The sequence below is a fragment of the Homarus americanus genome, unplaced genomic scaffold (assembly GCF_018991925.1).
Source record: "Homarus americanus isolate GMGI-L3 unplaced genomic scaffold, GMGI_Hamer_2.0 scaffold45299, whole genome shotgun sequence".
NCBI lineage: Eukaryota > Metazoa > Arthropoda > Malacostraca > Decapoda > Nephropidae > Homarus > Homarus americanus.
In genome coordinates, this window is record NW_024753650.1 from 738,576 (window position 1) to 760,117 (window position 21,542).

The following is a 21,542-nucleotide window of genomic DNA, read 5'->3' on the forward strand; positions in this document are numbered from 1 at the left end:
CACATTTATGGGGGGTTTTGTGCACTTTGTTATATTAATGGTGGGAATTTGTCCAGAGGAAAGGTGTTGGGTAGAATTTCTCCAACAAAAATTTTGACGCGTATCTCAGACGATTCAGAAATTTGCTTTTTGTACCGTAAAGTGTTACTTATGAGCAAACATAAAGATGATAAATGATTATCTTGTTATGGATACAAATATTCATGAATAAATGACAAGAAGGAAAAAGGAGATAATACATGTATACTTAAAGAAAACTTTGAAGACAATCTGAGAAATATTGAATACTAGACACATTGATACCCTCTCGACCGCATATACCTGTACCCACACTTCCCACCTGCAGCAGGACCCCTTATTATTGGAGTCACTACCGGTCTGTGTCCCCCCTCCCCACTAGAAGGAACTGACTAACCTTGATATTTATTTAACGTTCTGTAGTGATACAACAAATATAAAGGATCACCTGAAAATAAACCAGTAACTTATTTTCCCTTAAATTTAACTACCACTATCCTAACGCCAACCTAACCTAACCTAACGCTAACCTAATCTAACCGTAACCTAATATAACCTAACATTAACCTAATCTAATATAACCCTAACCTAACCTAGCCATATTTTAGTGATGTGATTAATATATTGATGTCTCGAGCCAAGGCATAAAACACCTTCACAATGGCGTCGACACTGTACACCGTAACCTTTCTCTTATCATTGAGACAATAATGACAAATAGCTGTGTGTTGCTATACAAATAATAATAGTAAGAGCGTCTTGGTCAGTACGCCTCGGGTTGGACCAGCTGTAACCACTACAACAAAAACAAGTGTAGAACAACAACAAAAAACACAAGAAAGTTTGTTTTTGCCCACATAAACAGTTCTGAGAATGGCACGAGAGAAATTTTATAAATAACCTATTCATGTAGATAATAATTCCTGTAGCCAATATCACAAAATAAAGTGTGTTCAATATACTGTACACGTCGTTTACTCCTCTTTTATTTATTTCGTTCACTCTCCTTTACTACCGCAGACCAAAAAAATCTTAGAAGTGGTTACAATTTCCATAGGGGTGCGGCGGCTGGGTGTATAGACAGCTCTTGCTCAGGGCCTCTATAGTTAACCTTAACCCACATAGAATGGACGCCTAATTAACCTTAACCCAGATGTGAATGTTCGCTTAATCTTTTTGTATGGAAAGTGAAGACGGTCGAGTGCAGTGCCGGCCACATCCTAGTGTGTTGTGTTTGTACCTGCCCTACGAGTCTCGCTTTCATTTCTCCAGTTCTGTCAGTGGAAAGCTAAAGCTGGGACAACCTTGCATCTGGCTCTGCTGTTGGCGTTGTTCTCGGCCAGCAGACTCGCATGATTTATCTGTGTATCTTCCGTGTATTACAACATGGGACTGTAAATCGTTGACGTGACTACCGATGCAAATCAGCAACAAGATTGTCCGGGGGTAAATAGAGACAATCCACTAAGAAAATTGAACCTAAATCACCCGGGGCCATTTTCACTAAATGATCATCTAATATTACGATTCTGTTCCAATGTTTCTTGACAAAAATATGACGCTACTCTTCAGCCGTTGTAGTGGATGGTTATTGTAATTTGATTTAACCCTGAATAATCACACTTTATTTATGTATTAATTACACGGTATTTTTTACACTTCATGTAAATCTATCCTTGTGATTATTGACTATGCTATAAGTAAGAAGCGTTAGTACATTTGTAGAAAGAATATACCAAGTTTTTTTTTCATTTTTTACAACAAATACTTCAGTCTGGAGACAAGACGAATTATCCAAACTTAAACTAATATACTAAACCTATAACTAAATATACTGTAAGAGCTTTAAATTAGGTAAGGTAGGATAGATATGGTTAGGTTATGTTGTGTTGGTTAGGTAGGTACAGTATGTTAGGTTAGATTATGCAGGTTAGGTTAGGGTAGATTAGATTATGTAAGGCTAGGCTAGTTTATGTGGGTTGAGTTTGGTTGATTCGTTTTAATAATTTAGTATTAACTGACCCTCTAACTACACATTTAACCCAGCAGAACACTACACAACCTGTCTCCCGCTAACACCAAGCCTTAAAGCCAGTAGAGTGCACCCCCCCCCCCCCAAAAAAAAATAGGACTCGATTTATCTTCCTCAAATACTGCAAGTGGGACAAAGGCAATTGGTTTACTAGTACAAATTCCCGCTGTCAGTGGAGCCTTGAAGAGAGAGAGAGAGAGGGGGTTATGCCATATTATAAAGTATTAGGGAGGCCACAAGGGCGACAAGGGTCCCAAAATAACAAGGGCATAGAAAGGCAAAAACAACAACAAAAAACATAGACCACAAATATCAAGGGACCATGAAGGTAAAAAGGGGCCCAAAATGTAAGGGTCCAGGAGGTTGACAAGAGTTATGTTAAATCGATTTTATAATTATTATAGGCTACCCTTATTATTATTTACCGGATCTCCTTTCTTCTCAGCGCACTCCTGCAGCCAGAAATACACACACACGGTATCGGTAAATTATACTTACTTTCTTATGTTACGACTGTAGAGTTCGTATATAATAGATAGATAGATAGATAGATAGATATTCTGTCAAATCTTCATATAAGTTTACATTGATTCAACAAGAATAATGTATAGAGTGCAGATGAAATAAACGTGGATGACTTCAATACAAGATGTCCTGGTCATTTGGTCAGTATTATGGAGTCTCTTTTCTTTCTGTAGGTTCATCGGTTATGTATTTTCAAATTAATATTTTTGTTTAATTTTAATGTGGTTAGGCTTAGTATACCAACCGTCTACAGCTGTAAATAGGCTTACAACTAAGCATATTCCGTCACCTTCGTTTATCTTCATATATGTCCGTTTATTCTGGGTATGTATTGTACTTGTATGGCAATTAAATAATACAGTAAACCACAAATAAACTGCCTGTAATGTGTTTTGAATAGTATCAGGTCCATCTCATAGAAAACGGAAGCTATGGTAATACTGTACTGTACAATTAAACGAATAGAATTATCGGGTGTTTTTCAGCTTTTTATATGTTCACCTTACACATATGAATCAATATTAAGTTATATGATATGTAAAGGGCAAAATTATATCCCTAGAGTAAGGCGGTGTCGTGACCACATAACTTGAAGCATCCTCTGTCGTCTCAGGGAAAACGTACCCAGTGAAAAAATGTCTCGACACAAACGTCTCTCAGGAGAAACGTAACCTCGTGAAAAACGTAGACCTTCCCGAGCGGATATCTCGCCAAACACGTGCGTTGCATAAAACATGTACTCCTAAAAAAAAATCCTCGTGGAAGTGTAAGTAAAAGAATACTCGTAGCTTAATATTATATGTGATGTATTTGTTAACTATCTAGGCCTTTTGAATTTTATTTAACCAGATATTTCCTAGCCAAACCTATTAAGTCAATAAACATAGGGTTACCGTATTCCTCATCTTTATCCTAGACTATGTGTACAGTATTTTTATAAGTACTAATAATAATGATACTACTACTGTCACTTACACCTACAAACTGAAAATTACACAAATCACTATTCTACACGAAAACTACAGTTCCATAATTATTATAAAAAGATATCCCATATTTTTGTTAAATCACAAAATACTTGTAAAAACGATTAAATCAACCTTAACTTGGTTGGTTGTCTACGTATGTTATGCTGAACCACTGTGTACTTGAATGACAATCTTTATTGAACTGATTAAATGCCATATCGATCTATTTTAAGCTCTAAATATTTAGTAACGCCACTTATGCCTCGCAAATGGATGAAGACCTGGACATACAGAGTTGAAGTCTTCGTCCAGAATCTTCATCATAAGAGTTATTAAGTATTGCCATTAACACACTTGACACTAGCAGGTGGAAATTCCTCTCAGTCAAACTTGCCGCTGGCTGACGTCATGCGCTCACATTCAACTCCGAGGTGTGAGTAACCAGTTCCCAGATAGTGTTCATGTTCCTAATATTTCCTATGTCCACGATATTCCGATTAACTATATCCTAAAAGTTTTGTGAGATATTTAATTATGATTATACTTATAAGAGAATAATTACATATATTTTTTAGTAAATATTTCGAGAAATAAAGATGATTGGAATAATGGTGGTGTGTTGCAGCGGGTGCTGGAGTAAGAATGGACAACTGGCAATAGTGGAGGAGGTGTTGTGGTGAACAGCGGCGTTCAACAACGTTGTTACCTGTGGAAAATGGCTTCCTCCGACTTTGTAACGGAGGTAGAAGTGCAGCCAGAGATACAGGAAGTTGAGATAGAAGCTATACCAGTGGATATGCCCGTAGAAACCATAGAAACATACGATGGAGAACCGATTATAGCTCTCCAACAGTTACCTGAACCTGGACGGGAAGAGATAATTTTCCAAACCCAGGAAGAAGTTGTCGGTGAACAGGAAATCCCTTACGAAATTCCCGTACCTGTGGACAATGATGTATGTGTGGAGTCTTCTCCTGGCCCCTCTAAAAAACACCATAAAAAAGGACAAAAACGAAGAAGAGAAATAGACGAGTTCACCTCAATCGCCAGTGTCGGGCAGAAGTGGGAACAAAAACAAGTCCAAATCAAGACTTTAGAAGGAGAATTTTCCGTCACCATGTGGTCGTCTGGGGTTGACGAAGGTAAGAACTGATTATTTAGTGAAATTTGTAGAAGCTATGGTGTAGATGGGCTGTCCTAATACTCCTTTACTGTCGGGATAAAGGGAATACGACGTAGAAGTCTTTGTCTTCCTTGCCAAAAGATCGATAAGCTAGTCTTGCTGGCTGATTGGTGGTCTATTATCGTTAAGTTCACTTGATTTAGCGATGTTATGTTTGGAGTTTCAATGTTTGTTTTTGTTTTGTGTCCGCCATGAAGGACTGGGCGCAGCCATGTTAAATATGGCACCGAAATATGGCGGAGTAGCAACAATGGCGGACGGTCGCCATTTTCATGTAGACGTGTGGGTTTGCTCCTTATATTTTGGAATGTTTAACCTTCAAATATATTTAAACATTTCCGGAAAGTTATTTTTTCCCTATTTGCTATCCCATTTATAATATATATGGAGGTTTGAGAGCGACAAGGTTAACAGAAATTAGTCAGGGCACTTTAGAATTTCAGATCAGGTTGGGCCATCTCGGTGGACCGACCTTGGGCCTGAGGCTGATGCACTGGTGCCAGATCTCCGCCCGGGCCACATTTTAAAAACCCAATAATGATCCTATTGTCAGGCTACTGTCACTGCTTCATGTTCTCAGACCTGAAAAGTGACAAAAGATGATTAACTGAGATACTAGAATAGATGAAATTAATTTAAAATAAAAGGTTATATTAATTGGGAACATAAAAAGTGGCCAAATACAATCCTGTGCTGAGATAAATTAATTTTATCTGTTTTTCTGTGGAATCAGTGATAATTTTGGAATCTTGATAAACTAGAAATTTAGCATAGGTTATGTATTGTAAATACAGGTATTCACAAAAATTATTGTGATCTTAAGTAAAACTGATAGTTACTGTATACTGTATTGTATTTCATTAAGGTTGAATAAATTTAAATAAGTATTTGGACATAACATTCAAATAAAGGAAGACTTGCCAGAACTTTTTTATTCTTTTGTTAATCTATCATTCTTCCATCTTGATATAAATAACTGCCAAGTGAACTATTTTTAAGTTGAGAATTTCAGTACTGTATAACTACAAAAGATTATTGTTAATGAGTCAGTTTTATTATTTAATCTTAAATTAGTTTGTACTGTATTAATTATCACTAGTTAGACCACATACTGTTTATTTAATTTTGTATTAAATTGGTGTAGGGGAAATACTGACTGAAGAAGAACATTTGAAAATTCAGCACAGTATACTTCTTCGGACAAATTAAAGATAGTGCAATGGTACTGTACTGTATAGAGTTTCATCTGATTTTATATTGTTTATGGACTAGTGTGATACTAAACTAGAGGTTGTTGAACACAGCAATAACTTCGCAGCTAACAGGTCAATCAGTGGATAAAGTAAAGTAACATTATAACATCAACGTCACGTACAGTCACCCAAAAAAGTCCAGTCGCCTCTCATCCTGAACCACGAACCCCGAGATTCAGACTCGTGAACCCGGAGTAGTGGACATTGATACAATATTCTGTCCATAAATGCTTCGGATTCCGGAGTCTGAATCTTAGGGTTCATGGTTCAGGATGAGAGGTGACAGGACTTTTTTGGGTGACTGTACTGTGGATAATGTGTACTGTATATTGTAAAGTTTATATTAAAAGATTGTGTTTTGGTGTGAACTTTTCCTGTAAATTTATTTGGGTAATGTCATGAAGTTTATTCGTAGGAAAATCAAAGTACAGTAGAGTACAGTATCATGTAAGGTAATTGAAAATAAAAAGAGAGCAGTAATTGTTTATGATTTATTAATTTATTCATTATTTACCTGCCTGTAGTACCCCTAGCTAAGAAACATATGGTGTGGCTTTGTAACTTTTTCCATATCTCTTGATTTTACATTTATATACAGTATGCAGTATTGTACAGTGCACTAAAGTATGGTTAAGGAGGTATCAATTATTTCACATGACTGAATTTTGTATTCAAGGTTTACTGTATACAGTAGTTACTTGTTGTGAGTCATAAAGTTTGTTATACCAGCTTTAGCTTTGTATTATTTGCAGAATAACAAAAAGAAATCTTGTATTAAAAGGTCACACTAAGGCTAATTTTGATGTACAACTTTTGTAAGCTATTAAATATTCGTAATTTCTGTATAATTGTTCTCCTTAGAATGTTAATGGAAATGTACTAAGGGCGAGTTGATTTTAAAATACCAGGCAAATTTGTAATGATATTAATGCAAGAGTGACTTTGGGCTAATCACATGTAAGTTACAACACTTACTTTGGTACTGTATTAATTAATTCACATAATTAATGAAAACCGAATAATATTTATCCATTCATTTAACCCTTTGGCTGTTGAAGGTTTCCCTAAGCTGAATAAAATCATGTGATGGTAGCCAGATGGTTAACGGCAGGTACAGTATAGTTGTCCACAGGTAATGTACAGTATAGTGTTCCACCCCTTGGTTGAAAGGCCACCGAGGGGTGGAACACTATAATTGTGAGCAACTGTACATCTATACTGTATATACAGTAATCATATTCACTTTTTAATAAAATACTTGAATTGTACTATATTGTATTTTTATATTACTCCATACAATTAAGGTATGATAAATACTCTTAATATAAATAAGAAATGTACCCTTTTTTTTTACCCCAGTTTATTGATGTGTATGACTGACAGGTGTGCATGACATTAAGTACAGTACCTGTAGTTTTGGAGATTATGTTAGTAGTCTATAGGGAATGGTTGTCAGTGAATGTAAGTAATGGCTCTGTTTGCTAAAGCTTAGGCTCACTCCAATACAGTATAGCAGGAATGGGCTTGCTACAGTGTAAAAAATATTAGTGCCTGTAATTATTTGTTTATGTCTACAAATTCAATAAAATCCTTTTACCAATATAGACCTATAACTTAAAATTTATGCCAGTTAAGAGGCAATAAATGGGCATTTGATTTTTCTGTCTGCTGGCTTTTTTTATGTACTGTATCACTTGTTTGTTTAATATGTGTACCCCACACTCCTGTCCCCTGAACAAAAGTCGAGGGGTAATGCACGAGCCTCTCAACACTATATCCCGGGTTTGATCCCCAGCCCAGGACAAATGTGAGAAGGGCGTTATCCATTGTGATCCTCACTACCAAACATGACAAGTTTGCTCCGGGTACAGCTACAGGGTACTCCGGTTTCTTTTAACATTGGACAGTGAAGGTTGTAACAAAGTACAGTACCCTGTACAGTAACAAAGAACAGACTGACAGCACAAACAGCTAGTAAGCTGATGTGTTAGAAATGAGAAATACATAAATGAATCTGAATAAAGTTGACAAAGACAAGAGGTCCACTAACAGCTGGTGTGATGAAACATTGAGCTTAAAAGCCTTAAAAAAATTTTTATTTACGTCTTCAAGGCCCAAAATATTATGGTCAGGTAGGTTAATTTAATTTTTTCTCATTTTTCATTGGAAAACCCTGAAAACTAAAAAAAAATGATACAGTATACAGTAGTTTGTTATTACAGTACAATACTGTACTACTGTACTTAACATTATGATCAATCTTATTTGCATAATTTCATTTACAGTAACTACAGGTACAGTATTCTATACCAGTAATAGTAATTCATTCAGTTTTTTTATTTAATGATTAATGATATACAGTACAGTACATATATGTAATGTACAGTATTCCTCTTTTATTGGTTAACAGATCTGTAAGCCCATACTTTCCTTTACACTTCTTACAAAAGTTGTGTACAGTACTTCCCTGCACTACCTTGCCTCAGGTTCACTAAGGTTAGACTTTCATATAATTTTACAATTTGGTGTTTCTTTTGTTATTACTTGGGGCCATTTATATCAATACAGTATTCCAGTAGACAGTACAGTTTTATTATCATTTAAGTGTTTTTATTATTGTCAAGGCCACATTTTCATACAGTTATCCATTTAATTAGTTAAGGGTTATTTTCATTATTTCATTATCATTGTTGTTCATTAGTGTTAAGAGGATTCACTTACCAAACCAGAATTTGGTATTTCCAGATGACCTCAGTAACCCCGAGCCTGACCCAGACTACACAGAGTACATGGCTGGATCAAACAAGAAATTGGCTGGTATACCTGGAGTTGATCTCTCTGACCCCAAACAACTAGCAGAGTTTGCTAAGATTAAGCCAAAGAAGTCTAGTTCTGATGACATTGCTAGAACAATTGCATGTCCTCACAAGGTTTGTACATGACCATAAGTTGCCTGCCTGCCCACAAGAATACAGTACAGTACTGTACTGTACTGTTGTAGTAGACATCACTTGAGGTGTGGAAACCAGAGGGATGAAATGGATTTTTTCCAAGTTAGTGAATTATTTTGATACTGTATACAGTACGTATAAGAAATTGACTATTCACAGTACAAAATTTTAAAGGAGTGTAGGACTTGAGTTAAAGTAGATGATTTAACAGATGTATACTGTATAAATATACAGTACTATATAGAATTAAGGTTGTCTAATGAATAAAGTGAAGTTATAGATGGCAGAGTGTAAAGTACTGTGGTAGGAAGTGATGATTAAGAGGCTCTCTTGTAATGTGTCAGGTGCCAGACTTAAGACTGGCAGCTACTTGGATGAGATTATAGTGTGTGCAATGGAAAAATGTTGAATATGAATACTGAAAGCAAAACATGTTGTGTTTGATGGAGAGAGAGAGAGAGAGAGAGAAGAACCTAATAGAATCTGCACAAAGACTAAAGAACAAAATACTGTACAGAGGCTCCTCAACATCAGGACACCTTATGGTGCGAACATTATTTTTCAGTCATGAATAAATTACTCTGTATTTCCGTTAAATACCACCTGAATAATGTGGAGAGTGTGGACATCCCAGACATCTCAAAAGTTCCTATAATTAGAACACTGTACATCTATGACTCGTACTCTTACAAGGTCGCACGTTTAAGTGACAGGGCAGCCTTGTAGCAAGGCAGAATAACAAACTCCAAGTCTTATTACTGCTAACTTGGACATGGAAGGAGGGGGGGGGACTAACATCTGGAGTTGGAACCACAGGGGTCTTAACTTAATGTCCCAAAGCTCAGTTCATTCAAGGTTATGTGTTAATAATAAGTTCAGGTCAGTAGGTGTCTGGTATGGTGAGTACAGCTCCAATCAGATATTAATGTAGGGTACAGGTACTATATATTAGCATTAGTTTTTAAACATGTTCTTATAAAATTTACTGACTTTGTTAAATAATAAAATCTTGAACCATAGTCAGGTCTCATGAGTGTCCTGATTACTGTAATTCTACTGTATTACATCACTGTATTTTTAATGTATTTCTCAGTTTTTATTATAAGGATTAAACAGCAGCTTAAAGGGGAAGCAAAAGGTAAAGTCATTACAATACAGTAAGAGATTATTATTAATACATGAAGTGAAGCAGAAAGTTAAGAGACATGGCAAGATTCACTGAACACTGTTGTTGAACTGAGACATTTTTTCTTGTTTGGTTTTAGAAGAAAGGAGGAATTAAGTGGAAGCTCAGATTAAAGTCTTTAATACTGGAGAAAATTATCATGAATTAAATGAGAAACTGATAAACATAGGGGAAAACAACTCAATAATAATGTTTATCAAGAAGAGATATTTAAAGGAGGCAAATCAGTGCATTAAAGTGGCGATGCAGTACAGTACACAGTACATGCCTAGTAATTGTGCTTACTGCCAAGGCTTACACGTGTGTGTGTGTGTGTGTGTGTGTGTGTGTGTGTGTGTGTGTTTTTAGTGACCATAATGTTATTAAAAAATTAAGATAATTTCGCCATTCTGCTGTGTAATGTGAGATAGCATTCTGAATAACAGTTTAGATATGTATGATTTTAATGTACAGTATTATAAAGTTATGACAGATTCTAATCACTTCTTAAAACAGTTTATTTCATAGTGTAATTTTCTTTCAACAGGGATGTAATAAAATGTTTCGTGATAACTCCGCAATGCGAAAACATTTACATACTCATGGCCCTAGAGTACATGTTTGTGCTGAATGTGGTAAAGCTTTTGTGGAATCTTCCAAACTCAAGAGGCACCAGCTTGTACATACAGGAGAAAAGCCTTTTCAGGTAAATGAACTCCCTTGGTGTTTCTCTGTTATAATGGGGTGGAGTAATGTGCAACACTGGAGGTCTGGCATTGGTTATTGTTATCTTGACAGGAACTTCACTTTAAGCAAAACCTCACTTAGGTATCCTTAAGACCAGCTGTCCTCAATCATAAGGGGTAAACTTAAGAAAATTGTAAAAAAATGGGTTTACGGTAAGCTTTGATTCAGATATTGGTTAGATTATAATGCTTGCTACTAATGTAGTCCTATGCACTGTACCTATACGTATAAGCATACATTGGTAATGAGGAGACTTATGTATTATATATTTTTGTTTTGTCAATGAAGTTTGTTTTATATCTTTGTCAAGCTGAATTGTGTATAAATGAGCTCAAATTATTGTTTTGCCTCATAACTTAATCATTATATTTCAGTGTACGTTTGAAGGGTGTGGCAAGAGGTTTTCGCTAGATTTTAATCTACGAACTCATGTACGAATTCACACCGGAGATCGACCTTATGTTTGTCCATTTGATGGATGTAATAAGAAATTTGCTCAGAGCACCAACCTCAAGTCACATATTCTCACCCATGCCAAAGCGAAGTAAGTTGCAAGGTTGTTTTCTTATGTTAAGTAAAACTAACTACCGGTAACTAACTATAATACCACCACTATTTAAAATTAGTAATAGTAAATGTGCATACTATCTTTTAGGGCTCAGTGCTAATAAAAAATATAAATAAAAAAGTAAAATACTGAAGAATGATTTTGACCTAACATTGGTATTCTAGACTTTTGTGGAAGTGTAGTAGTATCATAGCAGAACACCCTTATTAAAACAGTGAAAATGAGTGAATTAATGACAGTCAGTGAAGTGAGAGTCTGTGTGTCTGTTCATGATTCCAGCCTCTCTGACCCACGAACCATAACTTATGAATCCGAGTTATTTATGGACAGAATAATGCATCATTGTCCACTGCTTCAGGTTCACTTGTCTGAATCTCAGGATTTGTGGACAGGACTTAAGTGGGTTACTGTACCTTACTTCCATTAAACCTTCATAGGAGGTATGACATAGGCAGCGTAATTGTTCTGTGTGCATTCGTGTGTGCATTTATGTATTCATCATGTTACTCAGAATATGCCAGTCAGAAACTAATTTAAGATAGCTCTTGGCAAAATGTGATCCAGGGGTTACAAATCCTGTATAAAAAAGTGACACAGACTGGCCAGTTTTAGAAAATAGGGAGAATGGCAAAGTCAGAGATCTAGAGGTTAATTAGCTGAAAAACAAACCGGATATTGATAATTTATTTAAAATAGATTACCAGTAAATCTTTTTCTAAACTTTCTTATGAATTCATTTTTGAACAAGTGATCAGGAATTGCTCCAAATCTCATTGTAACATCACCAGAGTTAAAGATAACTCCCATCCGTAATTCATTATAATATACAGTACAGTACAGGTAGTCTCCGAGTTACGAACGGGTTACATATCTGGACCCTGTTTGTAAGTTGGAACAGTGTTAATTCCATAGTTTAGGTTAGGTTAAAGCACAACCCTGCCCATACAAAATAACAATGATATCCCATACATAACAAATAATGTAAATAAAGTAATGTTAATAGAATCATGAAAGTATTGTAATGTAAAAAAAAAAAGGATTTTAGCTTCAGATTTTTGTGATGAATATACAGTATTTGGATCTCATTTGTAAGTGTGGGTGCTTGTAGCTTGGGGACTGCTTGTACTTTACAGTGGTCCATTGGTTAACGAGCACAATTCATTCCAGAAGGTTGCGCGTTAACCGAAACCATTGTTTCAATGGGTTTTTGGGTAATTGGCTCCAGCTCACCGAAAATTACAAACTAAAAATAAATGCAGTAAGGTACACTTTGAGGTGTGCATGTAGAAGGCTCCTGGTTGATGATGATAATGGGAATTAGAATGAGGGTGGAGGAGAAGGGAGAAGAGAAGGCAGTGGGGGTGGAAGAGAAGTCGCCCCATGCCGCCATTTCACCCATAAAATTTTAGTTCACTTGGTGTAATTCAAGATTATTTTCTTTAAATCAACACTGCACTGCGCTATATATTGTCAATATGTAAAATGTATTTCAAAATGACCAATAATTTGACTGGAAACACAAAAAAAAGCATTTATGTTGAAGAGTCTCAAATAAGATGTTCCCTCCTCTGAACTGGTAAACAAACTGACGCCAAGCTTGGTGTGTTGAGTGGCTGTTTGGCGCACAAAAAAATAGTTTCCTGTACTTCAATTATGTTCAATAATTGTTAAAATGACTAAACAATTTAATATAAAACTTTTAAAATTATTGAATAGTACTGCACAACCTTCTTGATATTTACTAAAATGGTAAGGAATTTAAGCCCTAAAACCGATTACTTTATTGGCGGACTAATACTACAGCTGGTGGGCAGCCAATTGCAGGCGAAAACATGTTGGGAAAAATTCGTAAGGAATTCGTTAACTTAAGGTTTGCTCGTTAACCGAAGAGAAGAATCTTATGGAAGGTAATTCGTTAACCGAGGCGCTCGTTAACCGAGGGATCACTGTATATGACAATCATCTAAATAAAAAAATAAAAAACCATATAATGTTAAAGCGCAGTAATTACAGGGTGTCAATATTTTTTTCTAAAAATATTGGTTTCATAAAATACACATCATGGCTCAACCCCAGTGCTATAAAATGAAAACTTATTTTTCCTTTAGTAACAAATATGTATAGTATACAATTATAGTATAGTATACATTAACCTTAAAGTCATTGCTGAATTACTGCACACTACAGCCAGCTGACCTGATTGCATTAACCTGTAACCCACAAACTAATGTGTTCACTGACAAGTCTTTAGTTACAATGTCAAAAAATACCCGAGTAAAATTTATGTTTACTGTACAAATATCTTAAAGTATATAAACACAACTAAATTGGCAACAATTGTGCTGTACAGTATGTGGTGAAACTACAGGGCTCCGGTTTCAAGTTATATCAGCCGCTCACTTTCATTCTGTAAAACTGTCATTTGAGGTAAAAGGGTATTACTGGTACTGTATGCAAATTTGGGATTTTTTGCACATGCTCCTGGTTGGTGGAGCTAATCCTCAGTTTTTCCTGAGTTTTGGTTCTTAAATAAGTTGCAAAGAAATTAAATCCAAATACAGTACAGTAATTGTATTGAATAGTTAATGGTAAAACAGCATATGGGGCCAAATATCCCTTTTTTGGAAAAATTTAAATGTGACACTTAAATACGTACAATAAATACTGTATGTTGTAGAGGAGTTCATTTGTGATGAGTTGGAGTTGGGCACAAGGAAGAATAGTACAGTACTGTTTGAGAATGTTGTGATGGTGAGAGAAGAAGAGAAAGCAGTAACAGTGCCAGACTCTAAGTACAATCATAGGCTAAGTCAATAGTCTCACACCTTACATGTCCGCATGCTGGTACAGCACACAGTGTCTGTGAGCTTTTCTTTTAGTGGAAGCTTCATCACTCTTATAAGATCAGGTGTCTCTGACTCATTAATTGTCAGCTGCAGCAGTTTCTCAGGCATTAGGTTCCCATCAGGGAAGGCCAGTATGTATTTCATGGTTGTCATCCACATTCCAGTAAGTGAAACCTCACCTCCTACTAAATGATTGACCTTCACTATGTCAATGATGCCTGTGTCAATATCAAGAAACCCATACAATTCATTGAGAACCCCAGGCTGCAGGTTATGCCACATAGCATTAAGTGTGTTCGGAGATAACTGGTCTCGGCACTACTACTTATTATTGGTGACATCCCAAATTGTGTAAGACTTCCAAAAGTCTTTATCACTCTGTTAACCTGAAATAATTCCTCTCGGTCTAAAGGTTGAGACAACGGACAGGAATATAATCTGAATATTTTTGTTGATAAAGTTCATGTATTCTTGGTGACAGGAAGTGTTGCCAACTGAGATAAAAGCCTTCTCTTCCAGGTTTTGTATATGAGCTAACTCTTGATGGAAGGGACAGCACATTATGAAACCACAGCTCAAACAAATATGCTGGCACCCAAGCCTTAATATTAGACCTCCAAACCACTGGATGCCAAGACAGTAACATAAGCTTCAACTTGGTTCCTAGAAGCATTTTTATAGAGAAGGAGGGTGATGTGTTTGGCAGTCTTAAAGTCTGGTGTTTTCTTCTCGTTCTTCAGAATAGATGTTCTTTTCTCTTAACTGCTTCCAATATAGACTAGTTTTATCGGCAGTAAACATCTGGTCAGGGGTGTAGCCTTCTTCCTCAGTGATCTCAAGGAGACATGGCTGGAACTCCTATACAGCTGCAAGGTCAGCTCTGGCAGCCTCCCCCAAGAAAGCAACACACTTTATCTGGTATCTCTTAAAAATGTTCCAGCTGTTCTGCACAAGCATTAAATTGTTCACCTGTGCTTGGCCCGCCTTCTTTGCCCATGATTTTCTCCTGTATTAACTTGCTCTTGCATCATTGCGTCAGTCATAAGAGTATGGTTTTCCTGTGTCTTTCCATTATAGTGACAAATCCCCTTCCATCTTGTCAAACTTAGTAGACTTAATCTTATTAGGTCTTTGAGAATGATGGGCTCATTAATGCAGCAAAGATTTTGTCTAAGTCAGCCTGTATAATGGATGGACGACTCATACACTTGAGAAAGCATCTCACAGAGGAGGCAGATTCACTCTTATTAAGGCATTCTAAAACCTTGAATTTATTGAGTCAAGCCAGAATAAAAAACACAACAAAGGCTTAACCAATGGGTAATCTTTGGTTACCATGGGAGTAACCACCTGGGTCTTGCCAGCTAATTGGATGCTTGGAAACTTATATATAATTCCCAGTTCACACTCTGTAAGTGGGTTGGTAACAGGAAGGCTTTCCACCCGTAAAACGTGCTTCAAATTTGCTTGATGGCAACTGGGACCTCATGGCTAGCCCCCATAAGTGTGGGAAATGGCAGTGACACTGTGATGATTATGATATCTTTTATGCCCAATGTATCTCTTGAAGGTTATATAAACAGTACTGTACATACTACATCACTCTATTTATCACATTACTCCCTTCCTACTTTAAGTTGGAAGATTCAAGAGAAACAAAAACCTCAGACGAGGACAAAAGATTGGGAGAGTGGTGCAGTATGGTTGTAGAAAGCAGCAGTTAAAGGCCAACACAACATGGAGATAAACAGTACAGTATCTACAAAAATTTTTTCATATCTTTGACCTGCATATGCAGTGTACAGTATATGGAGTTGTCATCAGGTTTGATCACATTACCACTGTCAAAAATGAAATAACTCCACTGTTCATGATCCAAAATTTATCGAATGACACCTCTAGACTTCTCTAATTTAATTGTATTGTCTGTTCATTTCTGTCTTGGTCTTAATAGGTATTGAGATTACACAGTCCTAAGGATCGGTGGTTTACACCCATGGCACCCACAGTCCACCCAGACATGAATGGCCACCTCAAGTTTAAGTTAGCCAAGTGACTTATTATCACCTGCTTAAATCTTTGTAACAATCTCTTGCTTCTCATGCACTTCATAAGCTCCTACCATCATATTGCACTCTAATCCATTTTACTTTTCAGTGAATTGTTGACCCCACACATAGTTTTTAATTTTAATTCCCTACTTTTCTTTTAAGTCCAATATTGCTTCTTAAACCTTCCATCTCTACTACTGCTGTCAGTATTGATCTGTTGCTTTTATGAAACACCTGAGTTTCTCATCAATGAAAGAATTAGTACAAGCACTACTTCATGTCCTCCTCATACACACTCAGGACCCCACCTGTTGACTTCACTGTTTCAAATCCCTCCTCTTTGTACCTCATTATGTAATTATATGAACAATATATACATTTATATTACCAAATAGTATGGATTCATGTTTAATGAAACCTGTTTTTTCTACAGAAATAACATGCGAGCAGCTGCCAGTACGACACCACAGTACGAGACAGACTACAACTCCACTCAACAGTATGTACAGGTTGAGATGCCCTCACCTGACGACCAGCAATTTGTTATCTACACCAGCTAATTTGTTCAGAAAAAGAATTGGTGTAATGAATAGACAAAAGAATTAGTTATGCACCAGTGTATTTTCTATACAAACTGACTTTTTCAAGATTCTGGTGGATATAAACTCGTGCATAACCATAACATAATGGAACACTTCACAGATGAATACAGTACAGTGATGATATGTTAATAAGTGCATTATGATGGTTTTGTTTGCTGTAAATTATATAAATATGGCTTTAGTAAGGTAGCGTCGTCTTCAGTGCTTTGGAAACTAATAAAGAATAAAATTGTTTTGTAGTTTTTACTTGGTATAAATTCTCTTTATTGTTATTTCTGAAGTTATCAAGACTTTTTTTTACCGGAATACAGTACTGTATATAAAATGTACAATCAAAAAGTAATAATAAAAAATATGTGGCAGCAGAAAATGTTTTAAATATAATAGCAGATTATGATGTTCCATTAAATGCATTGTAGCCATATTATGAGTTGACAATTAAGCAGTTGCACCGCTAATGGCAGACCAGTACAAAAGTTTATTGATGCACTTTAACCAATTTTTTGTATTTGTTTATTTTGTTTTTCTTTAATCATTATAAAGTTCTATTTAAAGGAAGATAATTGCAGGGGCAGATCCAGGAGTTCTCAAGGGGAAGGATTATCAAGTGTCATAAATACATTTTTATATGAATCAGGTTAAGCTAAGATAATTCTTATTTGATTTAATGATTATATATACAGTAAACTTTCTCTAATCCGGATTCATTAAAGGGGGAGACCTGTCCAGTTTGGGCAGGGAAAATTGAAGAGGGTGGGGGATTTCTGACTCAACCAACCTAAGAACACTGAACCTACTGTATTTTTAGCCAAGACTTTACAGCTGCAGCTCATGACTGCAGTCTTATATGATAGTATATGATAGAAGAGTGACAAGAGAATCGTACAAAGTAGAAGAGTGTTTCTTATGGTACACATTCTTACTGTGCTATTATATGTCTTTTGATGAAAAGTAGAAGTACATAGTACATGTTAATGATAAAGTATAGTACTTCTTAATTATTAAATTATTTTGGTTTGGTTAAGTTTTGAGGTGATTGTACGACACTCACAATGTACGCTACCGAAGGTGGAGCGGAGGTTATGTTCTCACTGCTAATCTCATCAACTACGTACGTATATGTACTGTACAGTACACTGTTCATATTTCTTAAGACACTTCTATTGCCTCCTGTGCCACCACAGTGGCAGCCCGTGGTTACACGAACTTTCTCTCAAACTAACTGGATTTTGTTTGTTTTCTCCCTGGTTGGGTTTACATGTGTCTGGTGCTGGACCCCAGTCCGGTTTGCAAGGGGATCTAGATTAAGTGAGTCCGGGTTAGAGGGAGTATACTGTATTGTGTGGTCGCAATGCTTGAAATCACTGCCAGGAAAAGAAGAGTTTAAATTGATTGCATCATTGGACACTTCTGTTCCCCATTTTGGGCAAAGTGATGTGGTGGACCCAATTCACCTAGAATTTTATTTTACAGTACTTTGTTGTGGGACTTGAGGAGCGGGTTATCATAAGTTATACTTGAAGAAATATTTCAAGTAAATGAGTAAAAGGCTTTCTTTGCAAGACTGAATTTTCCATAACATTTATGGGAATGAAATGTACAGTATTTAAGTTATATAGGATTTTATTCTAGAGAAATCTGGGAAGCTTTGTGTCATTGTAATGAGTACGATTTTATTTTCTAAAAGTTATTAGGTGTACAGTTTAGGCATTCTCATTTGTGTACTGTAATATGATAATTGTTTAGGGCTTGCAGCCAAGACATTATTGTGTATGTAATACAGTTGACAACACCACTTGTGGATGTGCTCATGTACTGTTCTTACTCTACCTCTGAGATAACAGGTTTTGGTTTTGTAATTATGTAGTGCTTTTTTTTTCAATGTTCTTATATTAGAAACGGATAAGAATTTTATTTCTGCTTTCGTCTGGTTCTTTGTTTTCCTACTGCTATTTTGGATGAGAAATTAAATTCAAATATAGTTTTTAATCAAAAGTCATTTGATACTAAAGAAGTCAGTTCATTTGAATAATATATCTGATACTTATTAAACTACATAACATTTAAGGAGTTCAATATTGGTTGAAACTGGCAATAATTATACTACTGTATGTGACACAGTCTTGAAGACAGCATACAGATGGATGGAGATGAGGTACAGTATTAAGAACTGATGCTACATTTGACACTTGACTTTAAATACAAAAGGAGTTAAATGACACAAAAAGGCATATTCAGCCAACATTAAGCTAGAATCCCTTAAAGCATCTGCCATAGTTTTCTCGGAAGGAAATCCCCACACGAGAATGGTTAGATTGACTGCCTTCTCATTCAGTTGTACCTGTGTGTGCATCACTGACAACACCCATCTGACTCTGCCTGGGTACAGGATTGAACTTATGCTTAATGGTTTGAGCAAACAGAAAATTATGACCTGTAATGACTGTGGTACAGTATAGTTTATGAATTGCAGGAGGTTTCTGTATAAAATTTGTCCTGAGAACTTTTCAGGAGCTAAGAATCATGAGTTGGTTATAATTTGGCAGAGGCATATATGATTTAAAACTTATTGTAGATTATAATTTGTCTTAACATGTAAAAGACTGCAACACTGCTCATATAGTAGTAGTATTTAGGTTAAACTAATTATAAACTACTGTATTTCATATGAGAAATTTTGGTGTAGATTGGTTGGCCTTGCTTGCCCATAGAAGTATTACTGCACAAGTGTCTTTCTCCTGTGACCAGTGACGCAGACTCCTTGATGACCCATACATTGCCAGATTCCATTTTATTTTTCATATCCCAACTGTGCCATACACAGTATACCGGCATATAAGACGACCCCAAATTTTCAATTTATAATTAAAGTTTTGGGCTGTACTTGCCTTGATTAAAAGATATGAACCTTTGTCATATGGTGTAAGTTGTCACTATGAATGACCAACACAACCTATATTCATAGACAAGATATTGTCTATTATCTTTCAGAATCTGCAGCTGTGATCATGCTGTTGTATTATAAACACTCGTGACTACACTGAGGCGTTGGTTATTCTATGGTACAGTTGGGGAAATGTGTTCCTTCGCCCCCTTATGGTAACCTGTGTCTCCAAGTGGCACCGTTGCAGTAGTAGTATCGCTGTTTATGGATGAATGGGTATTGGCCGTGTAACGACAGACGTTATTGGTGGATAGGTTTGCTATAGGTCGGCCGTTTGGAGACACGGGTTACCACAGGGGGAATGGAACACATTTCTGTAACTGTACCTCACAACAGTTTATTTACACCAGTCTTTTAGTTTCTTTGAGTACAGTGAAATATTTGTTTCATTAGCCTTTGGATGAAAAGATGTACATGTTTATCAATTGTTTTTCTTTTACCTTCAAAAATTAAATGTACCTCATCAACACCTGTTACAGTACAATAAAAAAAATATTTTAATAACAGCTGAGGGGTAGATGTGTAATAAAAAGCCAGTGTATAATGATGAGGAAGGTGGTGAGGTGGAGGAGGATATGTGTTAGTTTTTATGCTGCTGCGCTGCCAAAAATAAGTGACCAGCTGAGATTTACAGCCTCAAAATTGTCATTATCAACTGTTTATTTGCTGTTACCTACAATAATTAAATATTGCTCTCCAATACAAAGGTTTTAACTCGCGCTTTATGACGCAACTCGCATCAAGTCATTTGCATCAATGATGCAAATTGCATTCTTAAACTTCAAAATATTTGCCCAAAAAGTTTTCAATTTAATTCAAATTTTTGTGCATCATACATGACTGCATGATTTTGCAAGGGAAGCTTCCAGAAAGTACCAAAGTGTGGGTGGAGTTCTGCTATCCATCAGTTTCATCCCATCAGCAATGCTAGTAGGTCACATTTGTCTGTTTACTGTATTTCCTTCCCCACAACTAGTTGCATCAAAGTTCCAAAGGCACCGTTGAAAACCTCATTAAATTCCGCATTTATGATACACTTGGTTGGTTTGTGAGAAAATATCGAAAGATAAGATGCTGGGAAACAAGTAATTTTTTCTTAATTCAGAATGAGAAAAATAAGTTTTACTCGCATTTTTTTTTTCTTCATAATTATGTTAGCCAAAATACAGTAATGACGAATCCAGTGATGTATTAATCATGCAAAAAAAAAAGTGGGATAATTTGGCTGCAGAACTAAGATGACCAGACCTCACAATAGTGGTCCCATATGAATTTTGTTCATGGTCTCGGAAACTTAAAAACTTATTGCGTGCGTGAGAGGGTTAAAGAAAACTTACATCAAGAAAAAGGAATTGTGTACATGCTACAGCCTGTTGGTGCCAACCACACACACGCACACACTTCTGTACCTCCTAAGTTACATAACTGCTCCAGACCCTCACCACACAAATCTTTTCCCAGATACTTTTTATCTAAAATGTCCAAGTATGTCTTATAAGGAGAGAACAATGTGTACAGTAATGGCTATGCACAGTATAAACAAAGTTAGCAGTGTTAGTATCGCCCAGTATTATACAGTATTTATTTTTATTTGACAAACTGTGAGCGACGGTCTTGCCCTGCCCTGCGTCACATAACATTCATTAAATAAAATAGTCTAGTTGTCAATCTCTGCCACCCGTGATGACA

At 36.1% G+C, this 21,542-nt stretch overlaps 1 protein-coding gene across 1 annotated transcript; it reads left to right on the forward strand.

Moving 5' to 3' along the window:
- The first annotated feature begins 4,174 nt into the window (after positions 1–4,174).
- On the forward strand, positions 4,175–20,278 carry LOC121855429 (transcriptional repressor protein YY1-like). Its single transcript, XM_042350366.1, has 5 exons — positions 4,175–4,685; positions 8,725–8,909; positions 10,643–10,801; positions 11,217–11,386; positions 16,741–20,278. The coding sequence occupies exons 1-5, from the start codon at positions 4,259–4,261 to the stop codon at positions 16,865–16,867; spliced, it is 1,068 nt and encodes a 355-aa protein (XP_042206300.1). The 5' UTR covers positions 4,175–4,258; the 3' UTR covers positions 16,868–20,278.
- Positions 20,279–21,542: the final 1,264 nt, after the last annotated feature.

What these genes read in the sequence shown, in the direction of transcription:
- LOC121855429 (XM_042350366.1), top strand. Translation starts at nt 4,259, where the DNA reads ATGGCTTCCTCCGACTTTGTAACGGAGGTAGAAGTGCAGCCAGAGATA. An exon ending in GTCGTCTGGGGTTGACGAAG is followed by an intron (nt 4,686 to 8,724) that starts GTAAGAACTGAT and finishes TGGTATTTCCAG; the next exon opens with ATGACCTCAGTAACCCCGAG. An exon ending in CAGGAGAAAAGCCTTTTCAG is followed by an intron (nt 10,802 to 11,216) that starts GTAAATGAACTC and finishes ATTATATTTCAG; the next exon opens with TGTACGTTTGAAGGGTGTGG.